Consider the following 27,999-nt stretch of genomic DNA (forward strand, 5'->3'; position numbering starts at 1 on the left):
AAATAATGCATTCATATTGCAATCTTGAACACACCTGAGGAGTAGGCCTATCACATGAATAATAGGCATTTATGTTCTGGAGATATATTAAATATAGCCTATTATTTCATATAAAGTGATATTATCATCACACTTCAGTTATTTCCAATATGTAGTATTTGTAGTAAATAAAGGTTTTATTTTTGGTTATTAAGATTCTATCTGGCTTCAATATCTGTACTTTCAACTGCTGACATTTTCAACATACACCCTGCTTTATCGTCTATTTAACTCTAAATGGACCATAATTTACAAAATTGACATCATGCTGTATTGAAGAAGACCTGGAACTAGAGATTGAAACCATAAACTCATGTTTACAATGTTTACAGAGTAACAAATCAAGTGAGCAAAATAGGGTCATTTTCTCGGACGTCTTATCAGAATCTGAAAGTAGTTTAATGCCAAATTCGTTTTCACATAAAAGGAATTTTCCTTGGTGTTCAGTGCGCACAAACTTAAAAAGAATAAACAATAGAGTGTTTTGTATAAATGCAATTTTGATAGCTTCGGATTTTGTTTGTGTGTTAGCATGCTAACATGCGCTAATAAGCACTCGACACCAAATAGCCCACAGCTGATTGTAATGTCACTGGTTTATCAGATAAATAAATTATTTTTCACCTGATGATGAAGAAGGGAAAAGTCAGGGGATCACCGACGTCAGTGAGGATTCATCTCTGTGTACGATTTCATAACTTAATTACTTTCCATCCAACAATTTAAGAAATATCTCAGCATGAAGAATTCTGATAAAATGCCCAATCAATCAATCCATGTAATCACAGTAAATATTGTTCTCTGCAGATTGTCAGGTGAAGCTGATGATTCTTCTTTATATCCAAACTGTTGGAGTTGACCTTTGAAATCAGGTCAAACACTCATTTCATTCATTCTTAGGAAATGTCTAGTTTTCTCCTTTTTTTTTGCTGCTTATTCTTTCTTGATGACACACACACACACACACACACACACACACACACACACACACACAACACATGTCTCTGCCTGAAGTAAGACAGCAAAGAAAGCAAAACCTGTTTGGCCGGCCGCAACCAGGAAACCAATCAAAGGCTGTACCAAGAAGAGAGAGAGAGAGAGAGACAGAGAGAGAGAGACACACACACACAGAGTGAGGCTGACAAGAAAGAGACACAAAAGAAGAAGCAGCAACGTTTCAGCCAATGACAGAGGATACGTTTCCGCTGCGCTGTGAGTAGACGTGTCTGCTCCGTTGACTGTGAAGATGTGGGGCCGCCGTGCTGCTGAGAGACGTTGGACATGATGGATGGTAAGTGTGCTGGTCGAGGAGAAGAAACGCCGAATATGCACAAACTGTTTCAAGTGTTCAGTGTCAGTGTTGAAACACTGCCCTCCTTTGTTTTCCAGCTCACTCGTTCTCATGCGTGGCTTGTTGTGTCGTATCGGTCGTGTTGTTACAACACATTGCATTTTGTTTTTCTGTATTTTTTCTAAAGAGCTGAGTGAAGACAGAGAGGCTACACACGGACCGGAGTGGCTCTTTTGGGAGGAAATGCAAAGCTTCGAGTGCCTTTTTAGAGATGCACCTGCTGTCCGTTGTGGGATGATGTAACGCTGTTGGATTATTGTTGGCGGATGCTGTTTGAGGACGCTAAGATGCGTGTTTTTCCGATGAAGCTGGGAACTCACCGTAAGGACAATAAATACCACCTTAAAACTTGAGCCGGTATGAATAGCGCCCCCTGTGTTTGCTCATAAACACTCACACGTTCAAGAGAGGCGCCGTCACATCTCTCAAAAAACAGGAGGGCCATAACTGCTTATGGTCACTCCCTCTTACATGACTGACATTTGAGGTCGTTTTTTTTTTTTTTAAACATTCACATCACTTCAGCGTTATGATGGCGGCAGCAGGTTCAGGAGCCTCCTTGAGCCCGAACTCGAGCTCCCAGCATCCCACCAGTGGAGAGCGGCGGCTGGTGGACAAGGCCCTCAAAAGGCTGGATAAGCTGCGCGAGCTGTGCAATAACCCCCGCCTGGGCCTGAGGAACAGCCCGCCGTACCTGCCGGATCTGGTGTCTGAGACGACAACACTGCTCGTACTGGTTTGGGAGCCCTACCGGGGCCTCAGGGCGGCAGGCAGCCAGGTGCCCCGGGGAGACGAGGCCAAGTACCTGAGCGTCCACGTCAGGAACCTGCTGGATAAGCTGGACAGGGCTTTGCTGCTCTTCAAAGAGGGACGGGAGAAGATTTTCGATGAGACGTCCAGTTACAGGTAAGAGGTGAACTGTGTGAAGTGTTCTTTCTAAAAATGCTTTTTAACAGAAACTTCATATCCATCCATCGTCTACCGTCTTATCCTGTAATCGGGGTCGCGGGGTTGGAGCCGATCCCAGCTCAAAAAGTTCACATCAATCCTCTAAATGCTTCATTCATTAACGGTTATGCCCTTTTGTCCTCCGTCCTCATTTTGGAATTGCCTACAAATCAAAAGACAATTAGCCAACACGTTGCAATCAATTAACCGCTCATTTGTCTAACAGAGAATGTCGAGAATGTCGAGTCCAGCTTCTTAAATGGGTGCATTTACTTTGTTTTTAATCATTTTAAACTGAATATCTTTGTTTTTTTTGGACTGTTAGGAATAGAAAAAACATGGCATCTCTGAAGGCATCATCTTGGCTGTCAGAAGTTAAGATATCCTCACTATTTCTGGGCACTTTATGGGCTAAATGATTGATTGATTCTAATCGATCTAATCATCTGCAGATTAATGGACAATAAAACAAACATATTTCCTCTCCTGAAACACTATCTTGCCATTTGCTCAGATTGGACAGTTTGAATGAAACCAGCGCTCACTGCTTTAAAACACTCTCAGTAAAAATAATTCAAAAGCAAAATTTCTTGCCAGAAACAGTGTCAACGTTTTTGAACATTTTCAATTCTGTACACTAGAAATTCAATTCCATTCAAACAAAGTAAACGTCTGTAAACTGTCAGCATGGCACCAAGCCGAGGTGACCGGCCATGGACGCCCTTACATTATATCCTGGTCGCCTTTTTCTTTCTAACTCAAATCTTTATCCGGTACAATCGGGGATCCTGTACTCAGCTAATGCAGGTTTACAAAAGTAAGAAAACCCCCCCAAAATAGCGCTGTATATTTGCATATCTTCAATAGTAATTAATTACACCATATTTAGTAGCTGCAGTATAATAACATAACTTCCCCGGTTCAAAGTCAAATATAGAGACCGTGTTCAGTGAGTTTGCTGTTTGGCTAAAGTGGATATTTTGGAACAGCTTAAAGAGACAGAGTGTTATATTTGGAGTTCGGGCCGCGTCTGTCGCTCCTGTGCCGACTGCTAATGACGAAGACGAGGAAAAAAGGGCCAAACCTTCGTCTTTGTGATGCTAATTTGGAGGAAACTTGGCAAAAGCAACTTCATTCAGTACGTGAGCAGCTTGGCAGAGAGTCTGATATCCTCTACACTTACTGTATCTTCCAACCTGCATTTGGCCTAAATTCCATTTCTTTCTATTTATCTATCCGTCTGTCCACCTATTCGACTATGTGATAATCACCACTTACAGTGCCAGCGTTTTAATCAAAGCTTTTATTTCAGAAACGGACATATTTAAAGATCTGTTACATCATCCTTATCCACACAGACACAGCAGATGTTCTTCTCACCACAGCCGGGTCCGCATGGGCAGTCAAGTGCCAAGTCCACATCGTGTCATGTGTAATACGGCTGAGACGACCATGCAAATTGTTTTATCTTTTGTGTTTTTTTTTGAGAACGCCCATGCCACACTGTCCTCCGCCTTTACAGCTTGGTTAGGTGCTCAATCGTGCTGGACGGCTAAAATAACAGTCTCCTGTATCCAAGTGACATTTCTATCATGTGAAGCTAAAAACAGAACTGAGATAAAAAAAATGTAAAAAGACGATAGATGTGATAGAAACAGACGGTGGGAGATTATTTGTGACACACTGAGGGCTTCTGACTGGAATTTATGAAACACATGCAAATGTGCAAACTCCATTAATAACACAAACAGAACTGTGAGCAGAAACATCTTTTTTTTTGTGAATTACGTAATAACTCTGTTTCACAGTGTCCCTCGAGCACTTTTAGGTTTTTCACAAATATTTGATCAGCAATTAATATCTTAGCATATTCATTGGGTGGTTTTTGGATGTCGATTTCAATTCAAATGTATAATAATCATGCGGCGGCCCTCGAGATCTATATACCGGTAAGTTACTCTCTGCTTCTGCATGAGATAAGAAAGATATTCAGGTCCGCCGATCAACCGATGAGCCTCATAAAGCCGCTAACAAATGACCATCGACCAAACCAAGGATGATGAAATATTCACCTACACTGGTGTGTTAGCTGTAAATTCAATTTCCATGATATGTTTTTATGTAAGGTCAGCCAGAGACAGTCTATGAACACCACCCACATGTTGGACGCTTGGAAGATTTCCAGATTTTCAAAAATGTCTTGCAAAAAATATGATATATGGGATCATGAAGATGAGAACTTGTTTGCAAATTCAATAGCTATGATTGACTAGCATCATTATATGCTGTATTCAGGTGTCAGTAGGCATCAAATATATTACTGGTATTACTGTAGTTTGCCTATTTTTAAATGAGTGGAAATTTAAAAAAGGTAGAATATGCGGATTAAAGCCTATTGCAGTATTTTAGTTCTCCTTCACTCAAACGTGTACTTTGTTTATCGTTACTTCACTGGAATGTTTGACCTTCACAGAACAGAAACAAATGATATTTGCATATCTTTGATTGTTCAATGACGTAGAAGTAGCCTAGATGTGTTTAACTCGTTAACTGAACCCCCGTTATTGTGGACATCAGTTATTGTTCACAGCAGTATTTTTATATTTAATAAATGATGTCTTTTGCTGGTGTTACAGTAGAGGAAGTTGGTTTTGAATGTAGTATTTTGGTAGTTTTAAGTCATTTTCAGTGGGAGATTACATCGATGCATTTTGGCAGAGAGATAAGTGTATATTAATTTAAACTTTGAGATATTAAATGAGCAAAAACAACTGGCAAAATGAATAATAATTGATTAAATTACTACAAGAAGAGTGTAGAAAGGGAGTACAGAAAATACCAATATAAACTGGCCTGGAGTGACACACCGGCCAATGGAACATTTTGTGGTATTTACAGACGAGCGTACGGCATCCTGTTTGCTGGCTGGACTACCTGGTGTGTGTGTGTGTGTGTGTGTGTGTGTGTGTGTGTGTGTGTGTGTGTGTGTGTGTGTGTGTGTGTGTGTGTGTGTGTGTGTGTGTGTGTGTGTGTGTGTGTGTGTTTATCTATGGAAAGTATCAACTTTCAACTGTAAGAGAGGCAGTAGACCATCAAATGTATGACAGTTAGAGCTGCGTTTCCCTCCAAAACGGTGATCGTAGAAATGTTTTTAATGTAATTTCTTTCAATTTCTGCATAATCAATTCATAGACAATGCCTAGTGTTTACCACCAGCTTCAGGCAAATTATTTATTGGCTCACAAGATGGTCTTTAACTCTTGTGCATGAGAAAGTATGTATGCAACCCGCAACTGAAAGTCTGCTGTTCATTTTCAGGAGGAACTTGACCAAGCTGTCGCTGCTGTTCAGTCACATGCTCTGTGAGCTGAGGGCCATGTTTCCAGGGGGCGGCTTTCAGGGTGACACCTACAGGGTGATTAAGACCGAGGCGGAGGAGTTTTGGAAGCGTTCATTTGGAAACAAGTGAGTGTGGGGCATTTTCATGACGACAGATGATTTGTGTGTGACGTGTGTCCGCATTCACGACGTGTTAATGTGTTCCTACAGGTGTATCGTGGAGTGGAAACGTTTCAAAGAGCAGCTGCAGAGATTACACGCGTTTGAGGAAGGGATGGAGTCCATGGCTCTGAAGTCGACCATCGATCTCACCTGTAATGACCACATCTCTGTGTTTGAGTTTGACATCTTCACTAGACTGTTTCAGGTAAGGCGACACACATTCCAGTCACAGTCGATAGCTTCCTCAAAGGAATAGCTTTCAAATTTTGAGAAATATACTCGGTGGCTTTCTTGAGACGTATACCTCTCTAATATCTGTCCACTCAGTGTGACGCTACAGCTGGTTAGCTTAGCTTAGCATCAATATATAAGAAACCTACTACCAATAAGCTTGCCAAGTAAAATGTTGTTTAATCAGAGCACTAATGTAAGTTTACAGGGGGTTTATGTGCCAGCCTGGACTCTCATTTCCTGGAATCTCCACTGGTTGCCAGGCAACCTTACGATGACAAAACTGCAGGAAGTCACTACTCCTCGGCCTAGAAATACTCTGGCACATTATCCCTCGCAAAAACCACCAAGTCTTGCTTCGAAACAAGATGCGTTTATACGTTAGTTAAAGGTTGGTTTGGTTTCCTTTAATGGTTTCCAGTCTTTATGATAAGCCAACTGGCTGTAGCTTCATATTTAGTGTAAAGACGTTTGATTGGTCTTCTCATCCCAAGCCTATTTTCGCAAAACGGTTCCTTTGATGCGGAAACACGAGCCCTCTCCTCTCCCTTCGTTTTAGCCCTGGAAGTCGCTCATAAGGAACTGGAACCAGCTAGCAGTGACTCATCCGGGCTACATGGCCTTCCTCACCTATGACCAGGTCATAGACCGCCTGGAACACTACCTGCACCGACCCGGGAGGTGAGGATGAAGCACAGCAACACACTCCGACCGAGGCGCTCCCCAGAGGAGCTGATTTACGTCACGCATATCTCAGAATGACATCGTGGAGGACGTTCAGTACTCGAGTTGAATTGATCTTAGTTGTAAGAAATTATGTCCACGAAGGAACGTAGAATCACAACACTCCAACTAAGTACCTGGTTATTTATTATGAACATTTAAAAGAAATGGTCTGGGGGTGTTAATTGCTTCTTTTTTTTTAATCTGTTTCGAAGTACAAGAAGTGAATTTCTTTTCCTCTTGAGTTTTTTGGCATAAATCTCATAACGCATTCCCATTCAAGCTTTGCAGCTGAAATGTTGTCCTTGTTATGTAAAGCACAGCCCCATGGCAATAAGCGAGGCCGTGAGAGGAATTCACAAATACAGACAATAAAGAACTAAGTGCAAACCAAAGCAACTATTTGCAAGAGACTCATTGACAAAAACAACAAGTGACTCATTTCCGCTAACATTCAGGTAAATCACAGTGACAAGGATCTCTCTCTCCCTCCCTCTGCTAGCTTTATCTTTCGCCTGAGCTGCACAAGAATGGGCCAGTGGGCTATCGGTCATGTGACCAGTGAAGGTGGCATCGTCCAGACCATCCCCCAGAATACACCTCTCTACCAGGCACTCATTCAGGGCTTCAAGGAAGGCTGGTGAGGACAAACGCACACATCCCTCTGCTTTATATATTGTGCGTGTGTGTGTGTGTGTGTGTGTGTGTGTGTGTGTGTGTGTGTGTGTGTGTGTGTGTGTGTGTGTGTGTGTGTGTGTTTTCTCTAAGTGCTGTGTGTTTCCGTGCAGCTACCTGTACCCGGACGGCCGTGATGTGAACCCTGACCTGACAAGCTTGTGTGAACCGGCCCACAGGGGCAAAGTCAAAGTTACGGAGGTAAATGGACGCACTTCATATCTCCTCGTCAGTTTTATCACATCGCCAGCAGCATCCCGAGGCTCCACCAAGACAAAAAACACAGATAATATCACAAGATGCTCTCTTATCGTTGTCTGTCTCGTCTCCCCGGGCAACCGTCAACACCCAACAGGAGCAGTACGAGCTTTACTGCGACATCGGCAGCACCTTCCAGCTGTGTAAGATCTGTGCAGAGCGGGATAAGGACACTCGTATCCAGCCCTGCGGGCATCTCCTGTGCAGACACTGCCTCACGGGCTGGCAGGTATGAAGCCGCATCCACTTGTAGCCTCATCAGGGTTTTTAAAACTAACCTTCAGCCCCGCCTGTGCTTAATACCGACATGTTAAACAGAGGCAGAGTGTTACCGTAACTGATGTTATGTGTTCATTAGACGGAAACAGTCAGGCTTCACTGAACTAGATTTATTTTTGTAAGCCGACCTAAATATCAGCGCTCACATGGTTTGGTTATTGGTTGTAAATAAACCATACTGGCCATGCAGGTTATTTGAATGTGGTTTGGGGTTGATGCTGTGTTTAACAAAGTTATGTAAAATAAACATGACAGATTTATTCATGTTAAACCAATAAACCCTAATTTCTCACTATCCCCAATTACGTCTAATTGGAATTCAGCATTAACAAAAAATATTTTAGGTAGCTTTAAAAACACTTTAAACAAAAGTTAATTCTATAAGGTAACTTCCATGTCAGCTATATGTTTCCTATTCAAAGGGAATGTGGAACTATTACACTGCCTACGTAATGTTCCAGTCTTATTTCCCACTTCAGTTTGCACAGTGAAGTCACATTGCAGCCTTGTCGGCTATATTTGAGGAAATATCCAGTACCCCTCTGCTTGCAAATTGGGTCACTCAGGCCTCAGAAAGAGCCGTGGACTCCACACTTAAAGCCTCTTAAACCAATTGCTTGCATGTGAAAAAGCTTGTTTCGGTGGTGAAACGGTTCAGAAATAAAAGGCCTGTGAAATGAACCGTGGCTAACGATGACAGATGCCGTGCGGTATGGAAACTGACAACAGCGAAGCCGCAGACGGGGACTTTGACTGATCACGTCTATATAATGCCAGAGAAAGATACACACAATATCATACGGTGGATGAATCCTATTTGGCCATTTCGGTGTGTGTCGTTCTCCTGCAACGGGGTTTCCCCCCGACTTTCTCTTACTTCCTTTTTTTTTTTTTTAATTCCCAGAGTGACATTGAAGATTTAAGCTGCTGCCGGCAAATCACAGTGGCACGCTCTTACGAATGTTTCTTTCAGTCGGCCAGCCGGTAGCCTCCCATCTGTTCTGGAGGTGTTTTTTACGTCTCTGCAAAAAGGTGCAGAGCAGCATGTCCTGACATTTGGGCCGACGACTTCCTGTGTGAGCGCAGAGCTCACATCCTCCTCAAACTGCATTCACTTTGAGAAAAAACTTGTGACGTACGATTACAACACAGTGACCTTCGCGGGCATGACTTCAAAAGGCATCTGCACACGTTTGCAGCTGAATATCACAAGTTCTATTAAAAGGTCGACAGATGATGGATTTAAAACCCGTATCGACACGAAGCCTGTAAGCAATTCAAGTAAAATTGTCTTCATCATTCGTGGAAAACCACAATGTACAGTCTGGTATTTTCCACCTCCTTCATCTTCTTTGAAGGCCCGTCTAACATATAACACATGCACTTCAAAAGGCACAGAGCTGCTCTCAGGACAATGGGTGACAAAGGGACCCTACAGTGTTTCCAATCCTCTACACACAAGCTGTTCTTCATCACTATCTAGCAGAAGTCAGCCGGGCACTCCTGCCCATACTGTCGCTGCGACATCAGAGGAACCGAGTCCGTCCTCGTCGAGCCCTACCAGCCGGGCAGCGGTCAGTGGCAGGAGGAGGGGGAGGACGACCAAGAGGAAGAGGAGGACCATGAGGACATTGAGCTGATAGTAAAGAAAATGGCTGCCCTGAGGAAGGTGTGTGAACACAATTTCTATTCTATACATTTTATTGTTGTTTAATTTCCAATTTGTTCACTATTGTGGTCCAGACTTTAGCTAACACACGTGATATTGCTGATCCTCAGAGGATTAACCCCACAGACTTGAACCCCTGACTTGTCCTCTAGCGCCACCATGAGGTTGACCTTTGTTGTTGAAAAGTCTATTAGATGGGTTTCCATGAAATTTGCTATAAATATTCACGTCTTCCTCACAATGATTTGTATTAATCGTTCTGATTACTTAACCTTTCCATCCAGCAGAAAGCTAATATGCTAAATTAAAATGCAGTAAACTTTACCTTGCTTAACATCTGCATGTTAGAATTGTTAATGGGAGCATAACAACCTTTGGAACCACCAGCATGGCTGCAGACTCTTTGTGTTGTTCTGCCTGCTCAATCACTCTGTAAGTACATGCATTGCATTGCATGGTTCAGTTGTTTTTAAGGAATTATATTTGTATGCAACACGCACTCCTCCAGGTCTCTTGTCACTTGAAAGTAAGGCTTTCCAATGAAGAAGTAATTACTTGTTTTTTTTTGTTATATTCCCCACCGACTGCCTTTATTTCCTCTCACAGTTCTCCAGTTTGGATTACCAGGTTCCCAAATCCCACCTCAGCGCTCCGCCTCTTCCCCTTAAAAAAACAACCACATGCTGTCCACCTCCCTCCGGCCAATCACAGACATCAGAAACCAAGACTCTGAACAAACACTCCCACGCCGTAAGTCCCCACAGACACTCGAGCTATTTGCATATTGTTGCTGTCTTACTTGACGACAGTTCGATGATGCAATGTGGTAAATTTCTCCATTCCCCACACACACAAATACAGAGGAATGCTAATGAGTATTGCAAAGACTGGCCAACTGTGAATATGCATAGTAGCCCGAGGTGGAAGTACCAAAGCTTTACTGTCATGCAATTTTGGATCTTTAAAAAATCTGTAATTTTACTGTTACTCAAGTATTTTTCAATGTCAAGTACTTACCTATGGGTCATCTTTGTCGTAATGTTTCCTCTGTTCAGCAGCCGCACGGTGGCGGTGAAGCACGTAGAAGACACAAAAAACAGACAAACATGAACAGGTGAGACAGGTGAGGTTTAACGTGTAAACTAGAGTCCTTCAGGAGACTAACTTTGAGCATGCTGATGAAACTCTGCAGTTACTTCATCTACTGAGATGAGACATTGTCGCTTTATTATTAATAGTCTGTTAAAATCAATTCCACAGGGAACTTAAAGAAGACATTTCCCACAAGGCACTGTAACCTGTGTATTCAACACAATACTGGGAACACACTCGATGACTTTAAATACCCAGATTAACTGCAAAGACTCAACGTGCAGATTGAACTGATTGAGCAGTTTGTTTTGTGGTTATTATGTCTTTGATGGTTTAATCTCGAGTTCCATGTGGTTTTATGCATACGTCTCCATGTATTTTTTTATCTAAACAATAAAAACCTTTTAATGAAAACAAAAAACAAAAAAAGGACAGTTATTACAGATATTGAAAATATTTTTTTCCGCTATCCGATAGTAAGGTAGAGAGGTAATTCCTCAGGCTGTTTATTTATTGTTCATTTTTGTTTGTTCATTTAATTTCCCATTTCGAGTCAGATCATGGGATCTCCCACAGGTAATTGCCTGCAATAAACTTGTATTTTTCACCTGAGCCTGCATATAATCAGTAAAAACTATCTTGCCACAGACTTGTAGTGAAATGTGTATTCAGTTATTCGCCTCTTTTCCATTTTATGTTGTTCTGTTTAAAGAAGTGCTGAAATCCTCACAGAAGCAAAGTTGTCTTCCTCTCAGGAGGATGTCGATGGTAAGTTATGCCATTTTAAAACCTCGTACCCTGAACTGTTGCAGTGGGACAAGTGAGACAAGACTGAAAGGAGATTATTCGACACTATGCAGATGATGTTATCCGAAATAGGTAAAAAGGCTCTGAGTTAGTGATTCATGTAAAGCCTCCCCTGATGCAGAAACTGATAGCACAATGGGAACAGTCGTATCACAAGAAGCCCCGATTTTTACATTATACATAAAATATTATTATGATTACGAACGTCATGCTTTTCATAGATGTTTCTCATTTGGTTATTTTATGCAAATTCATTGTTTACTTCCCTCACTAAAGTCTGTTTACATTGTCTTGTACTTTACATGCTGTTATGCTTCCAGAATATATCTTACTAACCTCACTCCTCCATCTTGTTCAATATATTCATAGAGCCTTTGACAGCAGACATTTTGATATGTCATTGCAAAAAAAAAAGCACGAGTAGAACCAATAACATGAACGCCTGCTTAGTTCCGAGAAAATAATGCAATCCAATGCAGCAATCAATGCTGCAACTAGTGACATGGTTTAAATCGTTGCTGTGGAACAACTAGATTCAACTTTTGAAAAGTCAAAAGTTACTGAATTGGTAAACCATCATCTAATACGAGTCCCATGCTAGAATTCTTTCATTCATCTAAAAAGATGATATATCTCATTTTCAAAGGGAAACATGAGTATTTCACAGTATAGCCAGACATTTGAGTATTATGTGTTTTTGTGTTTGTGTGCAGGTGGAGTGGCGTGGCTCGGACCCTCCAGCCCAGTCAAACGGAAACGAAGACAGAGGGAGAGGGATGAATGGAGGGCGGGGCTTAGAGGAGACAAATGTGACCAGGAAGAGACGACGAGAAGAATGTCATCGTGACAGTGAACCTCCGTTAAAAAAAAAACTTTTACTAATGTCGAAGTAGCAACTAAAATATCTTCAATGCAGAAATCCTTCCTCGTTGAATGTAAAATAGTTCCTGGTGTCATGTTTTACTGTAAATGGCTGTGTGCCAGCAGCACTGCTGAAGCTGTGATGGGTGGGTGGGACTGATAGAAAAATTGTTTACTGGGCCTCCTACTGTTCAATAATCACACGGCCATTATCTCGACAGTAGGTTCGGTACTGATTATTCATAATTAATGCATTTTTTGAGCCTCCATGAAATAATAGAAATGAATGCTTGATATTTAAAAAGGTAATTATACAAATGTGTGCTACCTTGTCATTAAACCCATACCATACATTTGTTCTAATGAATAAGTTATGCAAGTACATACAGGTATTGAAATAACTCCATCAAACAGTCTTGACTGGTATTAAAATCAAACAAATAAACCTGTAACTGATATATACTTTGTCTTCTTAGTGGTTTCATTTGACTTTTTTTCTTTATGGACACGAACATACAAATGAAAAGTGAATATACACTCAGGTTTTATTTTGTTTGAACTGGTGTGTTCAGTCCAGCTTTATGAGAGAGAACATTTCAAAGGAGACAAGACACCAGAGAAAGAGAGAAAATTAAAAGTCGGGGCTGTAAAAGAAAATACTAATTCGGGGAAACTAGGGAGAAAAGTGAAGTAAATGGGTGATTTCTTCAGGGGTTGGCTGCCATGGTTTCCTCAATCCAGTAGAGGTACTGACACAACTTGACGTAGACTACGGGGTAGTTAGGTTCGGCACATCCCCTACCCCATGACACAAGGCCGTGGAGCTCTCCAGCACACACCAGAGGGCTGCCGGAGTCACCCTGATGAGCAGACGGAGACAGTGTGAGCATGTGATTCATTCTTCCACACAGTGAGTTCTTTGGAAGCATTTATCATATATTAAAAAAACTCACATTGCATGCATCCCTGCCGCCATCCATGAATCCAACACACATCATCCTGGGTGAGATCATGTCAGGGTAGGAGGCCTTACAGGCCTGGTCGTCGATTATAGGCACGTCCAAACATTGCAGCTGGATGGGCAGGTCCACTTTAACAGACAGTATAGACACAGTCAGACAAATCCCACGAAAAAAACAATAATGCACCATCCAGGTCTTGATATTTTCCCACTTCTGCTTGTCTGTAACTCTCACTCCCACTTGTTCCTATTGCATCTCAAGCTCATCTATATATAACAATTAAAACAGGTCACACATATATATTGTAAGCCTACATTTGTTGGGGACTATGTTCAGCTGCGTATTAATACACATTTCGGGCCCTGGCGAGTATTGGCGGCAGCCTGATGGTGTATGTGGGGTCAGCTACAAGGTAAACTACAGTGATGTAGTAATAAAGGAGCATGCCACCCAGTGAGATGATGTGGTTCAGTTTTTGGATACATGAGATCTATGACGCAGAGGAGAAACATCAAACTTTGGCTACCACAGGAAATCACATTGTTTGTCGAATCAATTCACTGCTGGAAATGAGATTTTCATTGGATTTGTGACAAAAAGAGAAATATAGACTCTCACCAGACTTATCCATTACAACGGGAAATGTGCTTATTTCTCTATTTAATATGAAAATTGTCAACTTTGACACACCCCCAATGGAAACCTAAATTAAAAAAAAGCTACTGTTGCACTTTCCCCCTGCTGCCCAGCTTGGACGCTGAAATTATTGATTTGAAAGCAACGGACTGACTTCATCGATTTCACCGTGATTGTCTCATTTTTCCAGAAACGGGAATAAGGGTTTTGCCATGAGAGTCATTTAAAAAGGAGCTAAAATCCCATTATAAGACCACAAATTCAACACATAATGGCATTGAGCTATAAAATTGCAAACAGTATAATGAACCCACCCTCGCCACCCATGGCAGTGTTTCCCCAGCCAGACACAGAGCAGGAGAGCCCAGCCGCCGGGCAGCCTGTGGGCAATGGGATGGGTGCAACCGCATTGGTCACCTCAACTGGATGGTAGAGCTTGATCAGCATAATGTCGAAATCCAGAGTCTGGTAGTCATAACTTCACACAGAGAAAATATAAAAGAAGCTTTACACTTTAGCTGTTTCTCTGCACTGAATGAATCAGATAAGAATGAAACTGTGCAAAGGATTTTTCCTATTTCCACTCACCTAGGGTGCCAGATGATGTTATCGGTCTTCATGACCTGCTCGGTGCCCTCAAACACTCGCAGGTTGTGTTCTCCCAGTACGATCTGCATGGCATAGGGACTGAGAGAGGAGGTGGAATATATCAGAAAAATGTGGACGCAGAAAAAAAACGTTCCGTATTTTGTTTTCTACATCAGACTTGATCTCTCCATTTGAACGACACTATTTTTAGATTCAAGAGATGTCTGCCACATATGGGCCGAGATTAAAAATCATTAGTGCTCCATCTGCTTTTCTGTTTATCTTCATCTAAATAAAGGCAACAAAAAAAAAAACCCAAGACGTGTCAGAAAAAAAGCAGTAGGATGATGAATACAATATTTGAAAGTAATCTTAGTTTCCATCAACGCATACTTACTTGTACCAACAGTGAGCAACGGAGAGCACCCACTGGTCGTTGATGAGCACACCGCCGCAGAAGTGGTAACCATAGTTGAGGGAGGCCATGTACGGACGGGTGTGAGCCGCACACTCGTACCCGCCGATGATCCGGCCATCTTCACGGGGAACTGCCGCTGTGAGAGAGAGAGAGATGGATGTGTCTGTGTGTGTGTGTGTGTGTGTGTGTGTGTGTGTGTGTGTGTGTGTGTGTGTGTGTGTGTGTGCTCTCATTTCCTTCTGCGTGTGTGCATTTCTGTGTCTTTACCAGCAGCAGCTCCGATCATCAGCAGCAGAGCCAGCAGTCTCATGGTGTCAGGTTAATGAGCAGAACACACCTGGACACACCCAAGCTCATATTTATATCCAAGCAGCCCCGTTGTGCTCGCCCTCCTCCCCTCCCTCCTTCCTTTGACCCCGATATTTGTCCTCCAATCAACTCTTTTTCCACACTGTATGCCCACTCCTGCCCCCGTCGCAGCTCACCCCCCTGTAGTTACATCATCTGGGCACCTCATTTACCGATACGGACCAAGGTCTCGGCACATTTAACACCTGCTTACGGTTCTCTCATGGGTCACTTATTGTTGGCCTAATATCAAACAACAGAAATAACTATACAACCTTCTAGCCGGTTTGGGCCGATGCTGCTTCACGGCTCCACGTTTGGTCGCTCTTGAATAAAAGCCAAGCGAGGTGAGAAAGAAATCATCTGTTATCTCAGGTTTTTTTAGATTCTGGTTTGGTGTCAGACAGCAATCGTCAGCCTTTAAGCTCCTAATGAATGCAGATGAAATCGTTGTCTATTAAATTCAACATGTGTGACATCACAACGTGGCTGGTAACAATAATTCATGGTGGTTTCTGCTATGAAAGGAGCTACACAAGTGGCTCCCTTTAAAAAGAATAGGCACATTTATTTAGGTGATAGGTGCAGAAAATGATGTGAAAAACAAAGGGGAAAACATTCTCCAAGGCCAAAAATATGTAAGCGGATAGATGAACGTGGCACATGAGGAGATAAGGATGTTTTTTTGAAAGGAGAGCAGGGGGAGGTTCGGGGTGGGTGGCTATTAGGTGGAGGAGGAGGGAGAGCATGGAAAGACGTGGAAGAGTTTGGGTATAAATACAGCGAGTGACGGATAACACACGTCTGGTCGTTAGGAAGGTTTAAGTCAGCCACGAGATGATTGGCCTGATTGTTGTCACGCTCCTGGGCGCTGCAGGTAAACACAGTGACCGTTTCAGGGTAAAGAAGAACTGTAACTACGATAAACACAAATCATTTTTTTTTCTATTTCCACCACAGCTGCAGCACCCATGGATGATAAGATCGTGGGTGGCTACGAGTGTGCAGCCCACTCTCAACCCTGGCAGGTGTCCCTCAACATCGGCTACCACTTCTGCGGCGGCTCCCTCATCAACGACCAATGGATCGCCTCTGCTGCCCACTGCTGGCAGAAGTGAGTGTCAGATTGGTGCATTTGAATGTTTTTTCCTGTATGCGTGCGTTTATAATGATTTTTTTTTCTCAGCCCCTTTTCACAGATTGCCGTCGTGGGCGACCACCACATCTGGGTGAACGAGGGCACGGAGCAGTTCATGCCGGTGGACGCCATCTACTGGCACCAGAGCTACGACTACCAGACCCTGGACTTCGACATCATGCTGATGAAGCTGGCACACCCCGTCGCCGTGAACGAGTTCGTCAAGCCCGTCGCCCTGCCCCAAGCCTGCCCTGCACCCGGGGACATGTGCACGGTGTCGGGATGGGGGAACATCTACACGGATCAAGGTGAGGAAGCACATCAAAAATGTCTTTCTCATGATAACAGAATATGTATTCTTTTGTGATCCTATTGATGCAAAACGTGATGTATCCATAGATTTAAATTGCATAACAAGAAAAGCCTCACTATGAACCAGACAACCTTAGATACAATCACAAAACTAACTTTTATGAAATAAAATATTAACCCAGCAGTAAAAGGTGCACAGCGGAGGTCATATATTTAAAGGCCGTGGTTACTATCTAGTCCGTCGTCTACTAACTTGTAATTAATCACAAGACAAGATAAGGGGCTTAATAGGTTTGGCTAAAGACTGTACAGAGGGACTCTGTTAAAAGTATTAATACACTAAATAAACTTTGTTTGCTGGCTGACAAATTTCCCCAGGCAGTACAACACCATTTGATGAATTTTCCTGAACAACTACCCCTTAGTTACTGTTGCTAGGTTATCTGTTCTCACCGTGCACATAATACACTTTAATAAAAAGTGTGATTTACCACCCACAATTTAAAAACATAATTTAATCTAATGTCTAGTATAGAGGGGGTGATGATTTATTATTACGTTTTATTAGATAAATGAAGTAGCCGCTCCACAAAAGTTGGATATTATTATGAGTTGTCGACTTCGGCGGAACATAATGAACATACTTACCCACCTTTATCTTTCTGTCCCGCTCTCGTCCGCAGTGTTCAACCCATTCTACCTTCAGTGTGTGGACGTCCCCATTCTGTCTCACAAGGACTGCGATGGTTCTTACCCCGGCTTGATCACCGACCGCATGGTGTGCGCCGGATACCTGGAGGGAGGAAAGGATGCTTGTCAGGTACTTCCACACCAAAAAAAAATCACAAACATATTGTACGGGATGGAAGGACTAAACTCTTCTCTCTGCTCAGGGTGACTCTGGCGGTCCTCTGGTGTGTAACGGGGAGCTGCAGGGCATCGTCTCTTGGGGGCAGGGTTGTGCTCAACCCAACTTCCCAGGCGTTTACACCAAAGTGTGCTCTCTGATGCCCTGGATCAACGACATTCTCTCCATGTACAGCTAGGCCGTGACCTCCCGTCACAGAGCCATGCGAGAGAGGGGGAGAGCGGAGGGAGATTGAAATTGAAAGAGACGGGAGGTGGTGGAGGTGTTGGGTAATGTCAAAACAGAAAAGCAGTGTGCTAGAGGCTGAGAGAGAGAGCCACAATGAGAAACAGCAAGAGAGAGAGAGAGAGAGAGAGAGAGAGAGATGTGAGTTGTGTTTAGTCGGGGCAATAATCAATAAAATCTACAAGTTTTTGATGCATCGGTGTGTTTGTTATTTTTGACTTCGCTCCCTCTGTGGACGCTCCTGTTTCTTTTTTTTTTATGAATACCTCATTTCAATTCAGTGGTGACATTTCCGCCAAAAGAAATATAAACCACAGTCAAACAATCACAGCTGATGTCAGTAAACCATAAATAAATAAACCCAACAAAAAACAAAAAAACGCATCAGCTTGGGAGCAAATCCTACATGACCTACATGAATCACCCCCAGAACATTTTCATCAAAATAAGACAGAAATGAGACTGTTAATGAGTTAATTGAGTTAAAAACGCATGATTTGTGATACGTTCATGTCGATCTTTGGTTTTTACGGCCCTCATTTTGAGTTTCTGACACCTGGAAGCGTGCAAATGTTGATATCTATAAATATCACAAGACTTTGAAAAGCAGTTTGACTTGAAATGTGATCAATGAGTTCCATTCAGAACTGAGAACTTGGTCTCAAATCCCCAATCATTATACATTATTATATTATATAGTTGTGGTTTAAAAGTGGCTGGAGATGACTCACCCACTCTTCCTTCAACGTCTAAACGATGACGCTCTGCGATTCACTCTGGGAGGTTTCTAAAAATGTGGTGGTCTACTGTTCCTCATGAGAATGGAAGAAAAGATATTCTCCCTTTGTGTGAATAAGCTTTTAATCACTTGGGGCTCAGCAGGGGGAAAAAACGAAGAAGCTGATGCAACACGAGCTTGAATCACACATTTTTTGAATCGATCATCTGTTACCAAAAAAGAAAAATAATCACGTTAAGCTATTTTCACCAACAGGATGATCAAAAACACTGCAATTACTCTTCAACAAGAAAGGACATAATGGACAATAATGGCTTCGATTTCTTGTCCGTGAAAAGTTTGTTGAAGCTGTTGGTTGAAAACCAGCGGTCAGTTGCAACAAGAAATAGTCTACCTGACATAAATCATTAGGTAGTTGCACAGGAAATATCTCCCATCGGTTTGGCCCAGACAGGAGTGTGGATTATCCCTCATCATCATCATCATCACCACCATCATCATCATCACCACCAGAGTGAAACGAGATGCAGAAAGAAATGAGATGATGAAACATGACAGAGGACATTATTAGTTAAATTAGTTAAATGAATTACTAAATGTAGAAAATTAAAGCCCCCTTTTAAAAAATCATTTTGCGTATGCATTCATAATTAATTTATTCATAGTTCAAAAACTGGGGAAATTATGTTGAATTATTTATTGGCAACCAGCACCACAGACATCTCTCCTCTGAGTTGTGAGATTTCTAGTGGGGTATAATGTAGAAGTACCTGCCGTCCGTCCACCTGGGGCTCTTCCAGCTTCTTAGAATTCCATTGGAATACTGTAAAAAAAAAAAAGAAGAAGAAGAGTTTAATCCTAATGTGGGAGGGGTTTATAGAGGGTAACACTCTTTACACAAGAACCCAGATCGGCAACATCATAACGGACTCAGTGGTACATGAATGTCATTTTCAATTAAGCATTGATTTGAAACACAGCAGCAACGGGAGTAACATGGAAAAAATTAAACCCAAAAATAATTCTCATTTAAAACTTCATCAGCGCAATCAAAATAACATGTAAATGTACCAAATTCAATGCGACGCTTCAACGCTGCGGTAAGTCTGCGGCAACAGCAACCACGATATTGTTATGGGAATAACCGAGAAGGCAGTGTGTGATACACACATTTGATATGTTTGTGTGTGTGTTTTTTAGCTGTTAATCAAGTATCCTGATATTTAATAGTAATTCATAAAACACATTTTAATGAAATCGGCAAGCAACAAATGATGCAAAGTGAATTCCATCTTAGGAATCTTTATCCATCATGTGACTTCAAACCGGATAACAGAGAGCAGTCAGTCATGATAAAACTGAAATACCACACACACACACACACACACACACACACACACACACACACGCTCCACCTTAGTGAACTATACTCTAGAATCTGTTATTTTTAATGATGTCACACAGCCCAAATACTTTGCTTTGAATTCTTTATTCGTCATATAGTTCAGTGCGATGGATGGAACATTAACAGCAGATGATGTTGAGCTGCTTGACTGAACTTGCTCGTTTGGATCACTTAGTAGGTGGCCATGGTGCGCTCCAGCCAGTCGTTGAAGAGGCAGACCTGAAATATAAGAAGACCAGAGTTAGAGGAGTGAATCGGCACAACAGTGGGGGAATAAACTTTCATTTTTAAAGTTACCTTGGCGTAGACACCAGGGTGGTCCCTCTCGGCACATCCGTAGCCCCAGGACACAACACCCTGCAGCTCACCGTTGCAGACCACAGGTCCACCAGAGTCACCCTGACAGAGAGAGAGAGTGTGAATGTGGAGGAAATTCTCAGTATTCCTGATTTGTAATTGAGGTGCAGAGGTCTGGGACAAAGTCCTCTTGTTACGTACCTGGCAAGAGTCCTTGCCTCCCTCCAGGTATCCAGCGCAGAACATGGCGTTGGTGATCATGCCGGGGTAGGAGTTATCACAGTCTTCCTCAGACAGGATGGGGATGTCCAGGCACTGCAGCTTGTTCTTGTCAGCGGCTACAATACGTTAAAGAAAGCTTTTAGAATAACACAGAGGAGAATAAATGTTGCAGAGGAATATTCTACAAATCCGATTTGCTAAAAATGCAGGTATGACTCACAGGCGCTCTGGGTGCTTCCCCATCCAGACACCTTGCACATGGTGCCAGCGGGGGCACAGCTGGTGGGCAGAGCCACGGCCTGCACGTACTGGTTGATGGTGGCGGGCTCGCTCAGCTTGATCAGCATGATGTCGTTGTTGATGTTGTAGGAGCTGTAGTTGGGGTGGCGGATGACGCGAGAGGAGCTGATGGACTGCTCGCTTCCCTCGGTGACCCTGAGGTTGTGCTCTCCGAGACGCACCTGAATGCGGCTGTAGAGGAAAGAGGGGCCAAGTGGCAGCTGAGTTTCACGACGCCCGTTAAAAGCAGATGAATTATCGTTTCCACAACATGACATGAGACTTACGACTTGTAGCAGTGAGCAGCAGACACAACCCAGTTGGCGTTGACCAGGGAGCCTCCACAGAAGTGGTAGCCGGAGTTCAGGGACACCTGATGGGCCTGGGAGTGTGGCGTGCACTCATACCCTCCGACGATCTTGTCGTCCTCCAAGGCAACTGAAAAACATCAGTGAGTTAGTTGTTTGCTGCAACAAAACAGTGTGCAGGGTGTCCTTTAATGTATTTCTATTCAAACCCCATCATCAGTGTGTACTGATGATGGGTGCAGATCAATCAGCTGATCTCTGATTAGAGAAAGGAAGGCAATCAGCTGGACAGGAAGTTCACTCACAAGCAGCTCCGATGAGCAGAACGAAGACGAGAGACCTCATGGTTGCTGAGTGATCCTGTCGATGATGTGACTTCACCTGCAGCCCTGGTTTATATCTGCAGACGGCAGAGCTGCCCAGTCTGCCTCCATCCTCATTGGTCAGCGAGGGGCCAATCTCTGTGGCGGGATGTTGGGGGTTAAGGGGTCGATTTCCAGAATTACGTAAAAAAATATTCTCATGGTAGATGTAAGGATCGCTTCATTGTCAGCAAATTTGGAAAAGCATGTTATGTATTTACTCGTATATTACAGTACAGGTAAAAGTTATTATTCAATTATCTCCAAATATCTAGAAAATGTCTTTTGTAACGTTATAAAGATAAATTAAAAGGATTGTGCCAAAACGAAACAAAGTAACATCATTACTTTGCATTTAATGGCCACATATGCTTGTCTCATAAGAGTAACACTCACAGCCCAATTCATTATGTTATTTATATTAGGGAGGCGGGGGGGGACTTTATCTTGATTAGTATGACGACGAGGTTGAACATTTTTCAATATAGTAAGTTATGTGCAGAAATACAGTAATAGCTTATATACCAGTCTAGTTTTTATATATATAACTATTACATTTCAGAGAAAAACTGTTTTTAATGCACTTCATTTAACTTTCAGCCGGAGTTACTCAGCAGAATTGTGTTTCAGATGCTAAACAAATGATAAATCAGCTCTAAATGATGACGTATTGCCATAAACCAGCATATGGAGTTTGACTTAGCACCACTTTGTCCAACTTAACTCTATAAAATCATCAATAAATTAACTGCAAGTCTGCAAAGGGGACATTTATTTCACAGCGAGTGGGGCTACTACCAATGCAGTTTCTCAAGCAATACTAATATTGCTTCGTTTATTTTGGTTAAGGTTTGAAGCCAACACCTGAAAGTTGGCTCATGTTTCTCTGGTCAGATTGTACAGGTACACAAGTCACCTCTATACTTAGATGGGTGTCAACACAGTATCTCACAGCTGTGGGATTCTCAGCACCTGTTACCTAGAAGCTAAATTCAGATACGAGGGGCGAGGGTACCTAGAAAAACGAATGATAATCTTCCCAATAAAAAGTGTTTAGATGCTCAGAATAAAGAATAAAAAACACTTTTCAATACATAGGTAGAAAGCAGTGTGGAAGGAGTGCTTTACTTAAAAGTGAAAACACCACAAATTAATTAATACTCTGTGGCAAGAAAAAGCTAAAAATCTGCATTTTAATCTGAAGTAGAAGTGGTGAAATATTAGTATTAAAGTATTAAATTGTAGCAGGCGGATAAAATGTAGCAAAGTTTAAAGCAAAATATTTGTCACTAAAATGCAGTGAAGTATAAAATGAATGTAATGGAAAATATTAAAATAAAGTAAATGTAGATTAACAGTGTACTTCATTAGAGTACTTCAGTAAATATACTTTATAAGTTAGATTTCACTGGTAGAACGAACGTTGCAACAATTAAATGTTATATTGTTTAGAGCGTGGGTCATTAAAAAAAAAAAAACAGAAAGTAGGCAGAACAGTTACAACACCAGCGGAATACAGCATGAATATTAGAAATAAAGACAAGTTAAAAAGAATATATATATATATATATATATATATATATATATATATATATATATATATATATATATATATACGTAAATATCTCATAGAAGAATTATTAAAGAAATGCCTACCGACACAAATGTGCTTTGAAAAATGATTTAAAAGATAACACGTAGTCGTTTCACAGAACATTTCTCATTTAATAATAAAGTTAATTTGTTTTTTCTTTCAGTCCACACTAGGCATATAAATCACCCAAATGGGAAAAAAACAAATATACTTTAAACGACTAATGACTTGGACTTTCCTGAAATTATATTAGACTTCTGTCCTGCTGGTTTCAGAGTGAAATATTTTGTCTTTTTAGGCGAGACATAGTGAAGTTAGCATTCATTTAGAAATAATAGCTTTTATAGAAACATTTTGGATGTATGTGACCAAATCGATAAAAATACTTTTCATAAAAAATTAAAAATCTTTGTTTACTTCCCCCCAAATTCTCTGTAATTGCTGAAAACCCTTGTCTAGATAAGTCCTCTATGTCACAGTTGCATTCATTAGACGCATCTTAATAAAAAGACAATCACACAGAAGAACCAATGATGAATTTCAAAAGACTTTTATTTGTTTTACTTCAACTCCAGCAAATACAACTTGGTATTTGGACAGTCAATAACGTGTGTCTGATGTGAAGCTTGAATGAAGAAGTTAATAGCTGGCCATTGTGTCGCGGAGCCACTCCGTCTGCACGCACACCTGAAAAGGAAAAGATATTAGTTTGTTTGTTGTACTGGAAAATTAAATGCATTAAGGAAGGCGATGGTAATATTTTTAGGTGATGCGGTGAAATGTTACCCTGGAGTAGACACCAGGGTTGTCCTTCACGGCACACCCGTAGCCCCAGGACACAACACCCTGCAGCTCACCGTTGCACACAACGGGGCCACCAGAGTCACCCTGAGGGAGAGGAAGTCATTAAACTCACAGCGGGAACCTTTGCAATACAGAAACCATTGATGGAGTTTTGAATATGAGAGGACAAAAAAAAAATCTGTTTGAAAACACAAAATCAGATGCACACCTGGCAGGAGTCCTTGCCTCCCTCCAGGTATCCGGCACAGAACATGGTGTTGTCAATCATGCCGGGGTAGGAGCGGTTACAGTCCTCATCAGACAGGATGGGGATGTCCAGACACTGCAGCCTTCGGCTGTCGGCAGCTGCAGCAAGACGGCAAAAAGGGGAAGTGAGCAGAAGGGATGGCGTGTTGGAGATCGCAGGGCAGATTTAAATAACTTTCACACTCACAGCTCATGGTGTTGCCCCAGCCAGTGACTTTGCACATGGTGCCAGCGGGGTCACAGCTGGTGGGCAGAGCCACGGGCTGCACGTACTGGTTGAGGGTGGCGGGCTCGCTCAGCTTGATCAGCATGATGTCATTCTCGAGGGAGTATGGGTTGAAGAAGGGGTGTTCGATGACACGGGAAGACTGAATGAACTGCTCGCTGCCCTCGGTGACGCCGATGTGGTGCTCTCCAAGACGCACCTCAATACGACTGAAAAAGAGAGTGTTTATTTTATTTTTTTAATGTTTGCATATTCCTTCATCAGATGAATATCTGACACCTGAAACTAGAGTGTACGTACGACTTGGCGCAGTGAGCAGCAGACACAACCCAGTTGGCGTTGACCAGGGAGCCTCCACAGAAGTGGTAGCCTGCATTCAGGGACACCTGATGGGGCTGGGAGTGTGGCGTGCACTCATACCCACCGACGATCTTGTCGTCCTCCAAGGCAACTGAAAACAAATGTAGGAAACGGTTGGTGAGTTTTGCAGCGGAATAGCAAACGTACAAAAGTGCAAACTGCATTAAAAGGCGACCATCACTAGAAGAACTGTATCACACTTACAAGCAGCTCCGATGAGCAGAACGAAGACCAGAGACATCATGGTTGCAGCGTTTGATCCAGTTCAGCTGAAGCCTTGTTTTTATATCCAGGCTCCTCCAAGCGGCACGATTGATCCAATAAATGCCAATCAAAATAAATACTTGATAGCGGGGTAGTGAGAAATGCCAAATGGGGGTTCATATCAGGTGACTGACCAACAGGTCGAGGTCTCACAGGCCTGTGAGTGATGCAATAATATTCAGCCCAATATGACTTGAACAGCTGCATTTATTCACAAAATGTCTTTACTCACTGATCTAAAGTAGCTGAGATACAATCAAGAGTCCATGAAACTTTACTTACAAGCGTAACATAATAACTGGAACATGATGGAGTTGTTATATTTTAGAATTAAATTAATACATTCACAGACTTTTTTAATGCGTGTTCAAAATAATACTGGAGTTAAATACATTTTTGAAGTGTTGCTTTACATTTATGATTGACATTCAAAAGTCACTGTTCAGAGTTTTTGATTTGTATGTAGTCAGATACTGCTTTATAGTGATTTCAATTGTTCAATATCCCTTTTAAATTGTAACAGTGTTATAAAAAAAATAAAAGAATGATTATTTTAAAGACACACTATTCTCTGAGAAGTGTCCTTACTCATGATTTCATATAGGAATTGTGCCATTTTGTTTCTCGGTGTCACTTGTCTCTTGCCACTTCACCGAATCACCTTTTATCTTATTTTAGGTGCTCGATCTTTCTTCCTGTGAAAGCCGCATTCAACAACTGTGGTTGTGAACAGAGCCATCTGCAGAGCTGACACACACACACACACACACCCACACACACACACACATTACTTAAGAAATATGCATCATGTAAACAAGTTAAATTTAAAAAAGGTATGCAGGGATTATGCACTCAAAGACAAAATGTGTTCGATGCATTCTGAAATACATTTAGTCTGTTGTTTCCCCAGTGTGCCTCCTTTACAACTGCATTTATCATGCTTCTTAAAAGACTTGCAGATAATAAATAATAAAAGAAATGCCAGCCATGCATATGAGAGTACAGAGCACCACATAGCCAACACAATATTTGACTTTCCTAAACCCGTTATCATTTCTTTTCCAGGTTTGACCCGATTGGTCAAAAGCAACCTTGGGGGCGTGTTCAACGAGGAAAACGGGAAAGGGAGCGCTCCATATAAACCAGGACTGCAGGTGAAGTCTTTCATCCACAAGATCACACTGCAACCATGATGTCTCTGGTCTTCGTTCTGCTCATCGGAGCCGCTTGTAAGCAATTCTTTCTGCCTGTGCTCTAATAACAGAATTTTAAAAAAAGCAACACTAGCTGACTATTTGGCCTCTTGTGTTTTCAGTTGCCTTGGAGGACGACAAGATCGTCGGAGGGTATGAGTGCAAAGCCCACTCCCAGCCCCATCAGGTGTCCCTGAACTCCGGCTACCACTTCTGTGGAGGCTCCCTGGTCAACGCCAACTGGGTTGTGTCTGCTGCTCACTGCTACAAGTCGTAAGTCTCATGTCATCTTGTGGAAACGATAATTCATCCGCTTTTAACGGGCGTCGTGAAACTCAGCTGCCACTTGGCCCCTCTTTCCTCTACAGCCGCATTCAGGTGCGTCTCGGAGAGCACAACCTCAGGGTCACCGAGGGAAGCGAGCAGTCCATCAGCTCCACTCGCGTCATCCGCCACCCCAACTACAGCTCCTACAACATCAACAACGACATCATGCTGATCAAGCTGAGCGAGCCCGCCACCATCAACCAGTACGTGCAGGCTGTGGCTCTGCCCACCAGCTGTGCCCCCGCTGGCACCATGTGCAAGGTGTCTGGATGGGGAAGCACCCAGAGCGCCTGTGAGTCATATCTGCATTTTTAGCTAATCGGATTTGTAGAATATTCCTCTGCAACATTTATTCTCCTTGGTGTTATTCTAAAAGCTTTCTTTAACTTGTTGTAGCCGCTGACAAGAACAAGCTGCAGTGCCTGGACATCCCCATCCTGTCTGAGGAAGACTGTGATAACTCCTACCCCGGCATGATCACCAACGCCATGTTCTGCGCTGGATACCTGGAGGGAGGCAAGGACTCTTGCCAGGTACGTAACAAGAGGACTTTGTCCCAGACCTCTGCACCTCAATTACAAATCAGGAATACTGAGAATTTCCTCCACATTTACACTCTCTCTCTCCGTCAGGGTGACTCTGGTGGACCCGTGGTCTGCAACGGTGAGCTGCAGGGTGTTGTGTCCTGGGGCTACGGATGTGCCGAGAGGGACCACCCTGGTGTCTACGCCAAGGTAACTTTAAAAATGAAAGTTTATTCCCCCACTGTTGTGCCGATTCACTCCTCTAACTCTGGTCTTCTTATATTTTAGGTCTGCCTCTTCAACGACTGGCTGGAGCGCACCATGGCCACCTACTAAGTCTGATCTTGTGGCTCTGCTGCTGTTCTTCTGTCATTATAACTCCATTTTTGTTGTTGATTTCTGAACAATGTGCAGTCGTTTTCCATATGAGCCAATAAAGTCTAACATCTTGACTTTCAAATTATGTTTTTTTCTGCCCATTTTCCTACATCTTCACATTTGCATCATAATACTTGCAAATCAAACTGATTTTTTCACAACAAATATTCGTTTTAACCGGTCTTCATAATACAGTATAAACAAGGCAATTACTTCTTGTCTTTTGACATACAAAATATTGAAGTAAAAGTATGCTTTACAATGTGTTGCATGCATAGAATGAAAATTGTTTTCACCAATATGTGACACCTGAAACTAGAGTGTACTTATGACTTGGCGCAGTGAGCAGCAGACACAACCCAGTTGGCGTTGACGAGGGAGCCTCCACAGAAGTGGTAGCCGGCATTCAGGGACACCTGATGGGGCTGGGAGTGTGGCGTGCACTCATACCCACCGACGATCTTGTCGTCCTCCAAGGCAACTGAAAACAAATGTAGGAAACGGTTGGTGAGTTTTGCAGCGGAATAGCAAACATACAAAAG

The 27,999-nt window shown here is 42.4% G+C and overlaps 5 protein-coding genes and 1 pseudogene across 8 annotated transcripts; 3 read left to right on the top strand and 3 right to left on the bottom strand.

Moving 5' to 3' along the window:
- The first annotated feature begins 1,139 nt into the window (after positions 1–1,139).
- On the top strand, positions 1,140–12,896 carry cblc (Cbl proto-oncogene C, E3 ubiquitin protein ligase). Of its 3 annotated transcripts, none has more exons than XM_084027527.1 (13): positions 1,140–1,330; positions 1,518–2,296; positions 5,657–5,803; positions 5,888–6,044; positions 6,630–6,751; positions 7,296–7,433; positions 7,582–7,669; positions 7,824–7,955; positions 9,489–9,674; positions 10,281–10,424; positions 10,730–10,788; positions 11,479–11,534; positions 12,287–12,896. In XM_084027527.1, exons 2-13 carry the CDS (start codon positions 1,920–1,922, stop codon positions 12,418–12,420), a joined length of 1,740 nt encoding a protein of 579 aa, XP_083883653.1. In that variant the 5' UTR covers positions 1,140–1,330; positions 1,518–1,919; the 3' UTR covers positions 12,421–12,896. The 3 variants fall into 3 exon arrangements, 2 of the variants coding, with proteins under 2 accessions (XP_083883653.1, XP_083883654.1); XM_084027528.1 differs by having other exon boundaries at positions 9,492–9,674; XR_014598345.1 differs by having other exon boundaries at positions 1,144–1,330; positions 10,730–10,797; positions 12,287–12,339.
- Positions 12,897–13,123: 227 nt separating this feature from the next.
- On the bottom strand, positions 13,124–17,579 carry LOC311024563 (trypsin-like). Its single transcript, XM_084027019.1, has 8 exons — positions 17,489–17,579; positions 15,662–15,749; positions 15,306–15,375; positions 15,018–15,174; positions 14,621–14,719; positions 14,347–14,510; positions 13,388–13,524; positions 13,124–13,294 (listed from the first exon to the last, which is right to left on the bottom strand). The coding sequence occupies exons 3-8, from the start codon at positions 15,346–15,348 to the stop codon at positions 13,142–13,144; spliced, it is 753 nt and encodes a 250-aa protein (XP_083883145.1). The 5' UTR covers positions 15,349–15,375; positions 15,662–15,749; positions 17,489–17,579; the 3' UTR covers positions 13,124–13,141.
- Positions 16,177–18,037, top strand: LOC311024564 (trypsin-2-like). Its single transcript, XM_084027020.1, has 5 exons — positions 16,177–16,263; positions 16,347–16,500; positions 16,573–16,832; positions 17,520–17,656; positions 17,730–18,037. The coding sequence occupies exons 1-5, from the start codon at positions 16,224–16,226 to the stop codon at positions 17,880–17,882; spliced, it is 744 nt and encodes a 247-aa protein (XP_083883146.1). The 5' UTR covers positions 16,177–16,223; the 3' UTR covers positions 17,883–18,037.
- Positions 18,038–20,229: 2,192 nt separating this feature from the next.
- On the bottom strand, positions 20,230–21,616 carry LOC311024565 (trypsin-1-like). Its single transcript, XM_084027021.1, has 6 exons — positions 21,485–21,616; positions 21,159–21,309; positions 20,813–21,063; positions 20,572–20,708; positions 20,371–20,472; positions 20,230–20,292 (listed from the first exon to the last, which is right to left on the bottom strand). Exons 1-6 carry the CDS (start codon positions 21,522–21,524, stop codon positions 20,245–20,247), a joined length of 729 nt encoding a protein of 242 aa, XP_083883147.1. The 5' UTR covers positions 21,525–21,616; the 3' UTR covers positions 20,230–20,244.
- A 2,090-nt stretch (positions 21,617–23,706) lies between these two features.
- Positions 23,707–24,288, bottom strand: LOC311024818 (trypsin-1 pseudogene; annotated as a pseudogene). The gene is made up of 3 exons (XR_014599329.1): positions 24,148–24,288; positions 23,922–24,023; positions 23,707–23,822 (listed from the first exon to the last, which is right to left on the bottom strand). The product of XR_014599329.1 is annotated as a trypsin-1 pseudogene (transcript).
- Positions 24,289–26,162: 1,874 nt separating this feature from the next.
- On the top strand, positions 26,163–27,430 carry LOC311024567 (trypsin-2-like). Its single transcript, XM_084027023.1, has 6 exons — positions 26,163–26,264; positions 26,351–26,501; positions 26,597–26,847; positions 26,952–27,088; positions 27,188–27,289; positions 27,368–27,430. The coding sequence occupies exons 1-6, from the start codon at positions 26,225–26,227 to the stop codon at positions 27,413–27,415; spliced, it is 729 nt and encodes a 242-aa protein (XP_083883149.1). The 5' UTR covers positions 26,163–26,224; the 3' UTR covers positions 27,416–27,430.
- Positions 27,431–27,999: the final 569 nt, after the last annotated feature.

This window comes from Eutrigla gurnardus, assembly GCF_963514095.1.
Source record: "Eutrigla gurnardus genome assembly, chromosome: 14".
Lineage (NCBI taxonomy): Eukaryota > Metazoa > Chordata > Actinopteri > Perciformes > Triglidae > Eutrigla > Eutrigla gurnardus.

Coding starts and splice junctions, on each gene's coding strand:
- cblc (XM_084027527.1), top strand. CDS start 1,920: ATGATGGCGGCAGCAGGTTCAGGAGCCTCCTTGAGCCCGAACTCGAGC. Junction 6,045..6,629: donor TCTTCACTAGACTGTTTCAG/GTAAGGCGACAC, acceptor CCTTCGTTTTAG/CCCTGGAAGTCGCTCATAAG. Junction 10,425..10,729: donor TGAACAAACACTCCCACGCC/GTAAGTCCCCAC, acceptor TCCTCTGTTCAG/CAGCCGCACGGTGGCGGTGA.
- LOC311024563 (XM_084027019.1), bottom strand. CDS start 15,348: ATGAGACTGCTGGCTCTGCTGCTGATGATCGGAGCTGCTGCTG. Junction 14,720..15,017: donor GTTGCTCACTGTTGGTACAA/GTAAGTATGCGT, acceptor CTCCTCTCTCAG/TCCCTATGCCATGCAGATCG. Junction 14,511..14,620: donor AACATCATCTGGCACCCTAG/GTGAGTGGAAAT, acceptor CTCTGTGTGAAG/TTATGACTACCAGACTCTGG.
- LOC311024564 (XM_084027020.1), top strand. CDS start 16,224: ATGATTGGCCTGATTGTTGTCACGCTCCTGGGCGCTGCAG. Junction 16,264..16,346: donor CACGCTCCTGGGCGCTGCAG/GTAAACACAGTG, acceptor TTTCCACCACAG/CTGCAGCACCCATGGATGAT. Junction 17,657..17,729: donor GAGGAAAGGATGCTTGTCAG/GTACTTCCACAC, acceptor CTCTCTGCTCAG/GGTGACTCTGGCGGTCCTCT.
- LOC311024565 (XM_084027021.1), bottom strand. CDS start 21,524: ATGAGGTCTCTCGTCTTCGTTCTGCTCATCGGAGCTGCTT. Junction 20,473..20,571: donor GAGGCAAGGACTCTTGCCAG/GTACGTAACAAG, acceptor TCTCTCTGTCAG/GGTGACTCTGGTGGACCTGT. Junction 20,293..20,370: donor ACCCTGGTGTCTACGCCAAG/GTAACTTTAAAA, acceptor CTTATATTTCAG/GTCTGCCTCTTCAACGACTG.
- LOC311024567 (XM_084027023.1), top strand. CDS start 26,225: ATGATGTCTCTGGTCTTCGTTCTGCTCATCGGAGCCGCTT. Junction 26,848..26,951: donor GGGAAGCACCCAGAGCGCCT/GTGAGTCATATC, acceptor AACTTGTTGTAG/CCGCTGACAAGAACAAGCTG. Junction 27,290..27,367: donor ACCCTGGTGTCTACGCCAAG/GTAACTTTAAAA, acceptor CTTATATTTTAG/GTCTGCCTCTTCAACGACTG.